The sequence below is a fragment of the Colletotrichum gloeosporioides genome (genome assembly GCF_011800055.1).
Source record: "Colletotrichum gloeosporioides strain Lc1 chromosome Unknown consensus_89, whole genome shotgun sequence".
NCBI classification, from domain to species: Eukaryota; Fungi; Ascomycota; class Sordariomycetes; order Glomerellales; family Glomerellaceae; genus Colletotrichum; species Colletotrichum gloeosporioides.
Genome location: NW_025544734.1, coordinates 236,732 through 249,341, shown reverse-complemented (window position 1 = coordinate 249,341; position 12,610 = coordinate 236,732). Strand labels below are relative to the sequence as shown.

General features: G+C 50.5%; 4 protein-coding genes across 4 annotated transcripts; 2 read left to right on the top strand and 2 right to left on the bottom strand.

Annotated features, from left to right (window-relative positions):
- Positions 1 to 796: 796 nt before the first annotated feature.
- GCG54_00010665 (uncharacterized protein) lies at positions 797 to 1,534 on the bottom strand (the record flags this gene model as incomplete). The annotated part of the gene is made up of 1 exon (XM_045410584.1): positions 797 to 1,534. The coding sequence occupies one exon, from the start codon at positions 1,532 to 1,534 to the stop codon at positions 797 to 799; it is 738 nt and encodes a 245-aa protein (XP_045258152.1).
- Positions 1,535 to 3,496: 1,962 nt separating this feature from the next.
- Positions 3,497 to 6,581, top strand: GCG54_00010664 (putative sterigmatocystin biosynthesis P450 monooxygenase; the record flags this gene model as incomplete). Its single annotated transcript, XM_045410583.1, has 6 exons — positions 3,497 to 4,263; positions 5,208 to 5,399; positions 5,459 to 5,489; positions 5,540 to 5,683; positions 5,743 to 5,872; positions 5,920 to 6,581. 6 exons carry the CDS (start codon positions 3,497 to 3,499, stop codon positions 6,579 to 6,581), a joined length of 1,926 nt encoding a protein of 641 aa, XP_045258151.1.
- A 426-nt stretch (positions 6,582 to 7,007) lies between these two features.
- Positions 7,008 to 7,865, bottom strand: GCG54_00010663 (uncharacterized protein; the record flags this gene model as incomplete). Its single annotated transcript, XM_045410582.1, has 1 exon — positions 7,008 to 7,865. One exon carries the CDS (start codon positions 7,863 to 7,865, stop codon positions 7,008 to 7,010), a length of 858 nt encoding a protein of 285 aa, XP_045258150.1.
- A 2,946-nt stretch (positions 7,866 to 10,811) lies between these two features.
- GCG54_00010662 (Beta-cyclopiazonate dehydrogenase) lies at positions 10,812 to 12,206 on the top strand (the record flags this gene model as incomplete). Its single annotated transcript, XM_045410581.1, has 1 exon — positions 10,812 to 12,206. The coding sequence occupies one exon, from the start codon at positions 10,812 to 10,814 to the stop codon at positions 12,204 to 12,206; it is 1,395 nt and encodes a 464-aa protein (XP_045258149.1).
- Between the last annotated feature and the right edge of the window lie 404 nt (positions 12,207 to 12,610).

Below are 12,610 nucleotides of genomic sequence, written 5' to 3'. Positions count from 1 at the left end.
CGACCCTATTCAGCACTAGCTCTGCCTGTCCCCCCATTCACAAGACCGTTGACGACATGCTGAGAAACGAAGTCTTGAGACCGTTTCGAAAGGGGCGGCTATTCTCTGCGGTTGAAACGCCATGCGCATGTGTCAAAACTGCTGGATCATGGCTGCATGCTGTTGATGGGGCTGATCTAAGACAAAAGTCGAACAATATATCCGACGACAAGACAGTTCCATAGCTCGGCTCGCTCATTATGGGCATGTCCGGCGGGTGACTGGTGAGAAACATTCGACACGGCTGGCTACATGTCCAATGATGTTTCTACGCACCTTTAGCAAACAAATGGCCGAGCTGGCAATTTCCGTTACACGGATATGTGCGTGGAACATCCTGTCGCATCTTGTAACTCTTACACTATAGTTTGCCTCGCGAGGTCTCGGCGGCCTTTCAGTTGCGGCGTCAACAAGAGGCGAGATGGGATACTGAATATGTGCTAGTACAATTTCTATCCCAGTCTCGAGGTGAAGAGTGCTGTGCTTTCCGGCCCGATTTGATCTGTGCAAGCTGCATCAAAATGTTACCGAACTCAAGGTTCTGGGACATCGACACATGTTCGTCTGGGACCCTTTCCGGCGCCCCGTGGTGCGATCAGACAAGGGGGAATCTGGCGGTAACCGATCAGTGAAGATATTCTTCAAAGTGTCTTCACTGAAATTTTGACCTGTATTTTGTTGACCAAATTATGCGGCCAACTTCGTCCTCCGGATTGTTTGAGATTATCTACACTACACAAGAAGTTCCATTGGGCCATTACAAGGCTAATTTATCGATACCCGCCGTTGCTAAAGATACTTGGATCGACGTAAGTGCAGTCACGCCGCCTGGAATAGGTTCTAACGGCTTTTCGCTGACATGGTTCGTGTCCCAGAGCACGCTCATGCCAGCCGATTGCAACGCCACCGTGATGTCATCTATGCGTTTGTACCCGACATCTCTCTTGTCTATGCCGTCTGCGAAACTGATATGGATGAGTTTCAGAGACGGTAATTGATAGCTGGCATTTTCGGAAAGGTGCTTCAGATCCTTCAGAGATTCTTTCTTGACGTGCAAAAGCTGTAGCTTTTGCAGTGATGTTGGCAAAATATCGGATACTGTGCACCCCAGGGGTGCCTCACCGTCAAAAGCCGTAGCCTTCGTGTGGTACTCGATTATGGTCTGGTCGAAAGCCAACTCTTCAAGCTGGACAAAGTCTCGAAATGACAGGGATGTATCATCCGTCCACTGTCTCTGTTCCGCGCCAGACCGTTGGCTCGGGGAGTGGGTGAGGCGGAGCTTCCGAAGTTGATGTCGTACGGGAACCAAAGTTTGCAACAGTTTGGAGACATCCCAGTAGTCGATACCCGCCGTTCGATGGATGTTGACAGCCGTCAGTTCCAGCTCCCGTAGTTCTGGGCAGCAGGCTAGGAGCAGAGCAAGGTCTTCAAAGCCGATCTCGCTTAGCACCAGCCTCTTGAGACTAACCAGCGACAATGTCCATGGTTTGCTCATATTCCATGGACTGAGACCGTCAAAAAGGCTGCATCGCATGGAATTGAGGACCTTAAGATTGGGTGCGGCCTTGAAGAGGGCGGCTGCTTCGTGCACGTGCTGATTTCTTGTGACTCCTCGAAGGGTTATGAGCCTGAGTGATGGCAATAAAGCCCCGCTGTCTTTGATGTGTTGATACTGACAAAAGCTGTCGCGAGCTATCGAGATCATCTCAACGTTGGGCGTTAAGAGAATGGCGAGTTCTTCCAGCCAGTGATGCACCTTTCGCCGGTTGATCTTCTGTAACGCTTCTGGCTGTCTCGACTCTTGCCAAATATGGGTTCTCAGATGTTCGTGTGTTGGAGCATGATGTGATGCTCTGACCTTTTGGCTCGCTGTGAAGATCAAAGGGCTCAGATCCGGCGTCAGCCCGCTAATTTCGTCCGTCTCCACGATCTGAAGGGTTTTAACGTGGAAGGATAGATCTGGACGGCTGATGATACTGTGAAGAAACGCTGGTAACTTGTCGTCTTCGCGGGGGAGACACCGTGCATGCCCCCTCAGTCCGCAGTCATTTCCCGCCGGCAGATTTCCTGTAAAATATTCATGAAAAAGGAATGGCTGTGCCACGGCACAGATGCGCCTTGAAACTCGACACAGGTGGGCCAAGGCCTTTTGCGACGAACGCGTGTCGTTCGTAACAATGTCGGAAAAGATGCCAGGGTGTTGACAGTGAGGACACAGTAGAGAGCATATATGCTCGATGAGTTCCAGAGGTAATGACGCCATCGTTATTCCATCAATCACTATGCTCTCTCGCGTCCCTAATTGTCGAGTTCGGTCTACCAGAATACTGAAAGGCAACACTTCGTTCTTTAAGACTTGTTACCCCTAATAAACATACATCATTTGCGTGGCCCTCGTATCAATCGGAATGTCACGACAGGGGTGTCGCATGTCAAGGTTCTATGGTGCAATGAATCGTCTAATATGATACGTCCGGGGCCCGAGGCCGGACCCTCACCAAAGGCGAGATTTTCCGTCCTCGGCCGGGATTTCCGCTCCCAGAGAGCCGGAGCATTGTAAGGTTTTCTGGCAAAACATTAAAACCAGCTGGTCTCATTCCCTTGTTTTCCGGGTGGACGCAGGAGTCAAATTCCATAGCAAATTACGGCATGCCGGCATCGGCGCGGCGAGCCGGGCTCTGTGATGTCCGTCTCTTCACGTTGTATCTGACCCGATAAGCTCGGCGGTGACATTCGGATGTGTCGGTGCGGAATATAAAGTCAATGGCGCGATTTAACGGGATAAATACCCGTAATCTCCCCGTGCCCACGTGGAATGGGCTGTGGCAGCCTTCGGTCTGGCCCGGGCTGTAATTGTGAAAGGTGCGCCTTGAAGCTTGTTCGGTGAAAGTTTTGAAATCCCCATGGTTATCATGGCCAGCCAAGGACAACTTTGGCCATGTCATTGAGGAGATTGATAATCTCATCTAATCCTGGGACACCAATAGAATTCTCTTGTGCTTCACAGTCCAAGTGTGAAATATGCATAGTGCCCGTTGCCAACAGACACCTTGGGGAAGTTAGTTGAGGGATCAGGAATGGTGTTGGCCCAGAGGTCCGGGTTGCCATGCCGAGGAACTGGAACCGTGCGTCTAATCGGATTCAGGGGTGGTGCACGGGCCACCAATATCATCTTTCTAGCCAACAACGTTCCAAGTTGTCATCAAAATCATCAAGACATCACCATCACAAGCTGTAGCACAATCGGTAGATGTCCTTCATTCAAGTTCCCGTCACTTCACGAACATGGCAGACGCTATTCAAGTCAAGATATCGGTACGCCCAAGCAAAAGCAGCCTTGCCCGCGTGTCTGGCTGCTAGTATTCGAACCCCTGATTTACGTTCCGCAAACTATTGCACACGATATCCGTTCGAAGAAACCAACAAATGGCCGAATAACTGGGTAGAATTCGCAGCAATGCTAGGAAACGAAGTAGAAACTTACGATTCAATATGCTACGAGATAGGAAACGATGAGCTTAAGCCCAATGCACCATGGGGATTTGCTGTGTACCGCACCTGTTACAGCGACGAAATCTCATGGCGCAAAATGCGACAACACATCGAAACATGCATACAAGATACCCTCGACCATCCGCTTCACCATGTTCGACGGACTCTACGCAAACGTCATCAGGTTACTTTCATTGAAGATGAGCAAAGACTCGATAGCGTCAGTCCAGTCGAAGTGAAGGTCCATTTCGACACCTGGGCTAGACAGGAACTGGCAAAGAACTGGAAAGAGACGCCAGAAATACCAGAGGTGGGATTGTTTCCGTATGGAGGACCGCCAAGTCCGAAGCAGATGATGTTTTATGGCTCTCGATATAACGTGTGCATGGTGATCGATGACGTTTGCTTACAGTCCGTCGACGAGACACGCAAATCCACCGGTCCGTTGGTCCTTCTGCTGAAGAGAGAGTGGCAACCTATTCGTTTCAAAGAAGGCGATGACGTGCATCCAGATTATGAGGATGGCTGGATGATCGACCACGACGAAGGGCCAAATGGTTGGATATATGTCCGCGCATCTAATTATGTTCAACACTACAACGATCTAAATGAATGGTACAACGACTGGGACGAGGACCATATGTTCATGTACCCGTCCGTGGTTTACGAAGAGTTGGGTCTGAAGAGATCACCGGGGTTTTGGAGACAAAAGACTAATGCCCATGAGAAGAAGTAAGAACTTGCTCAACACGAGGGTTCCAAGAGTCTTCTTTTTCAAGGTTTATTTCAATGACGGCTTCTTATTCCAATCTCACTTCCTTAGTATGTTTGAGAATCTAATGTTTTCTTGTAATTACACGACCTGGTGGCCCTTATGTCTACTTAAGCATCTAATTGCAGAGATAGGCGAATAAGTGCGTGAGTCATTGAGTCACAATCAACTGTTGATAACTGTTGATGCTTTCCAACATGTGCTTGCTTGCGTCCCGAGTTATCCCCGGGCTAGCATGCAATCCATTCGTCTGCGACAATGCACGGCGTGCGCAGTTTTTACTGAAAGAGGGCTAGGCCAAATGATAAGCCCTGATTTCAAACAGCAAACCGGAGGTTGGCTTTCCCGGAGTGGATACACTCGGAGGTGGGCCTGCGGCTGCGCTTAACATTAGGGGAACTGTGACAATCCGTGAACTCGGCAGATCCGTATCGTCGGGTCTTCTTAACATTAGCGATCAACTGCGGGGCCGCTCCGACGATGGGCTAGTTTGCTTTCAAGCCCAGGAAGCGGAATTCGCCAATTCTTAACATTAGGGGAAGAAATTCAACCAATCCAGCGGGGTAAACAAAACATGACTCAAAATGAATCGTTAACAACTTTTTGAGAGAGATTTTGATTTGTCTCATCGGCTCCGGCTTATCTGCCCCGTTTTACCAGGCGTCCGACCCCGCGGGGAATATTGGGTATATGTACCCCTCTCCGCCCCCCAGTAGCTGTGATAATCTAGCTCTTTCGACTCAAATGGCGTCAAGTCAAACAAGCATAACATGCTATTCAGCCCTCTTTTTTTGTCGATTGCCTTCGCGGCATTGATCGTGTTTTACTTGGCTCATTGCATCGCATCACCATTATGGAAGCTTCCCGGACCATTCTGGTCCAGAATTACGCCTCTTGCTCTTAGGTGGAATGAGTTCAATGCAACGAGGACGCTATATGTCCACTCTCTGCATCTCAAGTACGGGCCGGTCGTTCGCATCGCCCCCAATGAGGTGTCGTTCACGTCATATGAGGCTGTCAAGGAGATCTATGGGTCTCTCGGAAGCGGCTACGACAAATCCAGCTTCTACAATTTGTTCCGGGTGTTCAAGCGCAGGTATGTGGCGATGCTGCTGGCTGATCGACGAGTACTCCGAGCTGATTCACTTTGTGCAGGACCATGTTCTCGACTCTGGAAAAGGGCGACGTTAGTGTATCATCTCGTTTCGATAATTCTCGCTAACAGCTCCGATATAGCATGCAAAGCGCAAGCGCATCATTGCTGATCGCTACGCGAACAGCAATGTCGTAAAGCCTACAGCGCTCAGCGGCATCGAGAAGCGAGCCAAGGAATTTGTTAGGCAGTGCGGTGAACATACCAAAACCAGCATGGATGTCTACGTGAGTTTCACCCATCAATTTGTGCCAACTGTTCTGAACGGCTTCTTAACCATGATTAGATCTCCCTCCATGCTTATGCCTGTGACTGTATTACCCATCACCTGTTTCATCCCTATGGAACCAACAGTCTCCAGAAGAAAGAAGATTTGGACATGATGCATCAGGTTACCAGCGACGACAGCCTTCGAAGTAAGCTTATCCCGGGTTGTCTCTCGGCTGCGATGCTCACAGACCAGGTCGCCTCGTCCAGCACCACTATCCTGTCTTTTATCAATACTTCTCGAAGCTTCTGGATCTTTTTCTTGACCCGCGCACCACACCTTTGGCCCAGAACTTCGTCATTGGCGCCACCTCGAAGATCGATCCCGCACCGTTCACTCTCTTGAACCGGCTTCAAGACAAGACTGAGAGCAGCAGCAGCGTCAATCAGCTTGACAGTACGGACATTGCAGCGGAATCCATGGATCATATGGTCGCCGGCATCGACACGACAGGAGATTCGTTATGCTTTCTCATGTGGGAGCTTTCACAGCCATCATCCCTCGAGTTTCAGAAGAAGCTCCAAAACGAGATTCGAGAGAATCCCGACGTTTCTTTCGACAAGCTGTCGTACCTTGACGCCGTAGTGCAAGAAGGACTTAGATGCTTCCCGGCTATTCCCATGTCTCTGCCTCGAGTAGTGCCACATGGCGGTAAGCAGATCGATGGCTTTTTCGTATCTGAGGGCAGCATCGTAAGCAGCCAGGCATACTCGGTCCACCGAAACAACGACGCCGTCTTCCCGAATCCAGACGTCTTCAACCCGGAGAGGTGGATGTCTCCTACTGGCGAAGCTGAGAGAAAGCGGCACATGTTTGCATTCTCACATGGCGGTAGAGGTTGCGTTGGCAAGCAGTGAGTACTTAGACCATCATGTTTCACGGGGATGCGCCTAGACTAATGATAAGTTTTCTCTTTAGTCTTGCTCTTGCTGAGATGAAATTATTACTGAGGGATATTTACGGCCGTTTCACCACTGTTCCGGACATGTCTATGAAGGTCGAAAGCATGAGGTCTCACGACCAAGTTATTTCTGCTCGCCCCCTTGGACAAAAGTGCCTTCTGCGATTTGTGCCGTTGGAAGAAGAGAAGATTGAGTAAATTACATCGTCTTTTCTGAGAAAATCGGCTAATCGAGTAAACCGTACGCAAAATCAAAGACGGATATCGGGGGTTCAAACAAGATAGATAGAAAGGGGGACACCGGAGCTTGATCCTGTGTCATTGGCCTATGCTTTCTCCTCTGAATCTGTCGAGACAAGCCAAAAAGCTGTGTAAGAGAACCCTAAAAGCCATTATCATAGCTCTCAATCCCAGCAAGGCCACCTGGCACAACTATGTACGGATGGGGCTTCAGCCAGCCATCCTGCAGACCTTTGCCTATGTACCTACCATGCACGAAGCCAAAATCACGGCCAGTGTCACTTTCATAGACAAAGCTTACCGGGAGGAAAGCTGGATCCGTTCCAAGCGGCATTTCGAAAGGCACGATTTGACCCTGCTTATCCGGTTGGGTTTCCATCAAGGGTACACCAAATATCAGGCTTGATGGTGTTTCTCCGGCCAAGGAGGGGTACAAAAGGTCTGCCAGAGTCTGGGAACTGTCTTCTTGGCAGACAACGTCCAGTGCATACCGTAGCGGGGCTCTTCTCAATAGACCACGGATACTGCTGGCAACGGATTGCCCTCCAGCCCGATAATCAAGTACTGCGTCTCCAAAGCTTTCATCTAGAAGGCTTCGGGTCTGTTCCATACCGCGCCCAGAAACAGCTATGATGGGCTGGAAGCCGGCCCGTTTGGCGTACTGGATCGCAAAACCTCCAACAGCAGAGGCGCCGCCCCACACAACCAGTGGCTGGCGTTGAGGTTTATCGTTCAATGCCCAAGGTTCAGGAACCTTGAGTCCACGAAAGACGAGCGTGGCTGCCGTCAATGCAGCCAATGGAATCGTCGCAGCTTCCTCAAAGCTGGTTTTTGGGGGGATGTGGAAGGTGGTCTCCACGCCGCTAGTCGAGTACTCTGCATAGGCGCCGTGGGTTGCTCCAGGTTGATGCATTGAAGCTACTCGATCACCGGTCTTGAACTCCGTAACATCAGGACCAACAGCGTCAATATATCCGGCAATATCATCGCTAGTATTCATCGATGTACTGCCATGGTAAACGGGAATTTTCATACTCGAATGGTCATCAACGAAAGGTTCTCTTACAAGAGCCACGGATTCCGGGATGTCTTACCAATCTTTGGGGTTACTTCCAGCCACAACTAATTGATTGCTGAATGTCGAGGCTTTGATGAGTGTAATCGTAATCTGACTTGTGGCAGTTTTGAGAACAATAACCAGATCAGAAGAACTACAAGCCTTATATCCATAGAACAAAGCAATAGTAGTGTAATATAGTAATTAGCGGGGTTTGACATTGGCGGAGTTTGTGGATGACAACGGTCTCCTCATGAGGATTTGTCAAGAAGCGAGGTGTTGTAACGTTATTCAATGCCTTGCCCATCAACGTCTTGCCCATTATTTTACCTTCAAGCTTCCTGTGATGACAAAAAGACATCGTCAATCAACGTTTTGTGTTGCCCCGGTTGCTGACAAGCAAGGCTGTTACTAAAAGGCTGGGTCATGAGGTAGTCCCCCAGAAATTGTCACCAAAGAAAGTTGGGTCTGGCTTGGCTAGAAACCCTCGATTTGAACTGTCACCTCCACAATCTTTGCAGTTTCATACACTTGGAAAGACGATATTTTGATCTTTGATCTTAATTCGGACTAAACTAGCTCCTAGCTAGGTACATATAGTCGTTCTTTGTATTTTCGCTTGCGGAGCTTGACGGGTTGAACGCGAATCGAGCTCATAAACCAGACAGTCTCTCATTCAACTAGCCTTCAAGGCATGCACTGCATGTTGCCTGTTTGTTAAGAACTTTCGGCTGGCTTCTGTTCCACAGGACTTATTCTCGGGCCACAAGCCTTAAAATCAGCCCTGAATCCAGTACGAAGTTCTGCCCAGCCTAGCCGAGTCATGCATTCTGGTGTCAGATCCAACTGTGACGCACAAATCAGTCCGGCAATAGGCAGACCTTGACTTGCCGCACCAAGCGTCAACTCGCTAATGATTTGGCAGCTAACGAAACCCCAATCTTAGCTAACTTTCGGAAAATTACTGACAGCAGCTTGCCTGAGTGTTCTGGGACCGCCCCTGTCTAATGCCCCAGTGAACCGCAACGCCTGGACTGTCTTGCTGGCTTCCAGACCATCGTCCCATTCCACTGGAAACCGAGATCGCCATTGGGGATCAGGCGGTGCACAGCACCTTGAGTACGTCAAAGTGTCCACCAAAACCTATGCGAGAACACCAGATCCAGGAGCCAATACGCCGAACTCAACCCAAGTGATTGTTAATATACCCAGCAACCACGAACGACGTAATCATATGTGCCTCTGTCATGAGCTTGGACTTTGGGGCTATTGCACAAGCACGTTGATGCTCAGAAAAGCAGCGCAACTCACGCCCCAGCTCCCGAATCCGACGTTACAGTGCGTTCCCGTCGGCACCTCGCCGATAGATGCACAGCGACGGCGAACGCAGTGTCCCGAGCGGAAAAATTACGGCGCCTCCGCGCTAATTAGTGGTTGAACGGACATGAGCAAATGACGGTAGCAGTTCACTCAGGCACGTTAATGAAGATGTGCTTAATCAATACTTCCTCTTCAAAGTATCGTAAATGAGGCGGCGATTCTAGTTTAACTGCTGAGCAACTACTCCAGTATTGCCCGGCATGAACAACTAGCTTTTCAGTGGTTTCCAGATCTTTTCGGACGCTCAGTCGCCAGCTCAATTGTTCACGGGCAGATTTTCATTTTCAAATGTTGAGGCTATTGCCGGTTTTGTGATCTCAAAGGGCATTACTCTAACGACTTGAGAGCAACAAAAGTAAATGAAGCATTTCCAGATCGTCTCCGCCCATCCGTGTTTTCAAAACTCAAAAATCATCCACCGGCATTTAAACAAAAGGGTGCGTAAGCCTTGCGAATGGGATGCCAATGTCCGAAGTACTTCTCGCGCGAGGGTGTCGCACTCGCTGTCTCGCTGTCTGCGTCTACAGTTTGGGCTCCATGAGTGCCTTGGGCAAAGCCCTTGGCAAAAACGACGACAAACCTGGAAGCAGAATGTAGACGATCAGTGTGGCGGATCGATACATCCGGTGCCTTGCCTTGGGAGTGGGAATCCAATCGCCTTGCGGTTAATGCGGAATGTTGAACAACGGCGCCGGCGGAGGTGATTCCTTGACCAGCCGACGCTGGCGGCAGCGGGCGCAGCCACCCATAAGTATCCGGCTTTTGGAGGCCGACGCCAGGCGCAAGTCTCGCTCAGCCCCTATTGCTCCTAAGCTAAAACCAGAGCTCGGTTTCTTGGCCGTTACGTTGTCTCCATGAACTGGAAGTGGGCAATTAAAGACAGTGAACTTTAACAACATCACGCAAACATAATCCCTGTCGCCCATTTTACACCATTTGGCCGAGTGAGCCGCGACGGCATCACCGGCGTCCTTCACTCTGTTGAGTTTCCCGAGGTTCGGGGCCGACTGCGTCTTATGTTCGATTTTGCGTCTCCCTTTCACGTAATGAATACTTTCTCACGAGATGCGTTCTTCCAGGTAAGCAGGATGTGGTTTTACGGGTTCTGTGCATGTTGGGTCGTAGCATGGCATGACGGTTTGGGGGCGTTCATCCGGCTTGACCGTAGTGCGTTTTGGCCGTACCGCGGATCTTTGCTGGAGAGCAAGCCTGACCTTGGTAAGAATGCTAACAAATGACAAGGGGGTAGCGAGCGAACTGTAGGCAGTTTGCCATGAGTCGCGCTTAATTAATTTGACTTCATTGCCTATTCGAGTCAAAACCTTCTCTTTTCACTGGACTTGGCGTGTTACCGCAGCGTCGGGCTCGGGTTGGCATCCCACGTTGTCCGTTGCAGCATGTATATAGCACTCAGAATCGCCATCGCTCGGAGGAGTGGTTCTTTTCGGATAGCAACCCACCAGTCGCTCCTTTAGTCACAGTCATTCGTTCTCGGTTCCAACTATCACGATGCGTTCTTCTATTTTGTCTCTTTGCGCATTGAGCGCTTCTTTAATCAGCGCCACTCCTGTTGCGCTTGGGTGCTACGATGAGTCTGCCTTCGCACCCGAGGACATCATCCAGCGTGATGTTCTCATCGTTGGTGGTGGAGCAACCGGCACTTACGCCGCCGTTCGTCTCCGAGACCAGAACAAGACCGTCGCCGTTGTCGAGCGTGCTGACAAGCTCGGTGGACACGTGAACACCTTCCACGACCCTGCCACTGGCGCGTCCATCGACTATGGTGTTCAGGCCTACATTCAGAACGACCAGACCCTGCAGTTCTTCGAGCGCTTCGGTGTCGCTCTGAACGCTTCTGCGCTGTCCCCCTTCCCTAGCAAGATCGTCGACTTCAAGACTGGCTTCGCCATCCCGAACGCGACTGCTGTTGACCCCAACCAGTTGGTTGGACCTCTTGCCAGCTACCTGTTTGCGACAATGAACTTCGCCTTCCTTGCCGAGGGCGCCTACGATATCCCCGACTCTGTTCCTGAGGACCTGCTGTTGCCCTTCGGCCAGTTCATCACCAAGTACAACCTGACCGAGTCTGTCCAGGTTGTCTGGATCTTCGCCCACGGTGTCGGAAACCTTCTTGAGACCCCTACCCTCTACGTCCTTCAGAACTTTGGCCAGCCCCATCTTCTTGGTCTCTCCGCCGGTTACCTCTACGCCCCCGGCGGAAACCAGCAGGTCTACGACAAGGCCGGAGAATTCCTTGGAGGCGATGTTCTCTACTCTAGCACCGTTGTTGCTTCCCAGCGTTCCGATGACGGCGTCAAGGCCGTCGTTAAGACCGCCACCGGCCGCAAGCTGATCAAGGCCAAGAAGCTTCTCGTCACTATCCCTCCCACGACTCAGAACCTCAAGCCCTTAGACCTCGACGAGGAAGAGACTTCCATCTTCAGCCAGTGGGAGAATGTACCCTACTACGTTGGTGTTGTGTCCAAGACCGGCCTCCCCGATCTCACCAACTATGTCAACGTCGATGTCACCGCCCCCGATGCCCTTCCCCAGAAGCCCTTTGTCTGGCGCCTCGAGACCGTTGGCGTTCCGGGATACCAGACCGTCAAGGTCATTGGCGAGCCTGATTCCGCCACGGCTCAGAGCCTGGTTACTGGTGCCGTCAGCCGCATTGGCCCCTCTGTTGGTGCCACTGCCACCAGCGGCGCGGAGTTCAGCGCATGGGAGGAGCACTCCAACCTGCAGCTCCACGTCTCCACCGATGCCATCAAGGCTGGCTTCTACAAGAAGCTTTACGCTCTGCAGGGAAAGAGAAGCACTTACTACACCGGCAACGCCTGGTGCTCTGACTACTCCCCTCTTCTGTGGGCTTTCACCGACAAGAGAATCCTGCCTTCTCTTTAAAGCCGAGAACATTGGTTCAAAAGATTATTTTAGTAATTTAAGACACTTTCTAGCTTGATGGTCAAACGTCAGCTGTTTATTCTCTAGATGTGAGACAGATAATACAAAAGCAATCCCTGTCACATAAAGCTGTCCATCCTTGCGTCAAACCCCATATAACTCCGTGAAGAAGTCCGCGGAAGACGAAGAAGTCTTGCGCAATGCAATGTGTTGAGTGAAGAATCATGTTTGATATTGCCCCTCTTTCTATTTCCTCGATCGCAACAACGCGACGAATGCCGATTTTTCAATATGAACAACGTGCTGCCACGAGCTCACTTGCCAAGTCACTAGTAAGTTCTTGTACTGACGGGAAGTGTTGAAGAGTTTATGAACATCTAGGACAGCTCGCTCTATAAAACCTA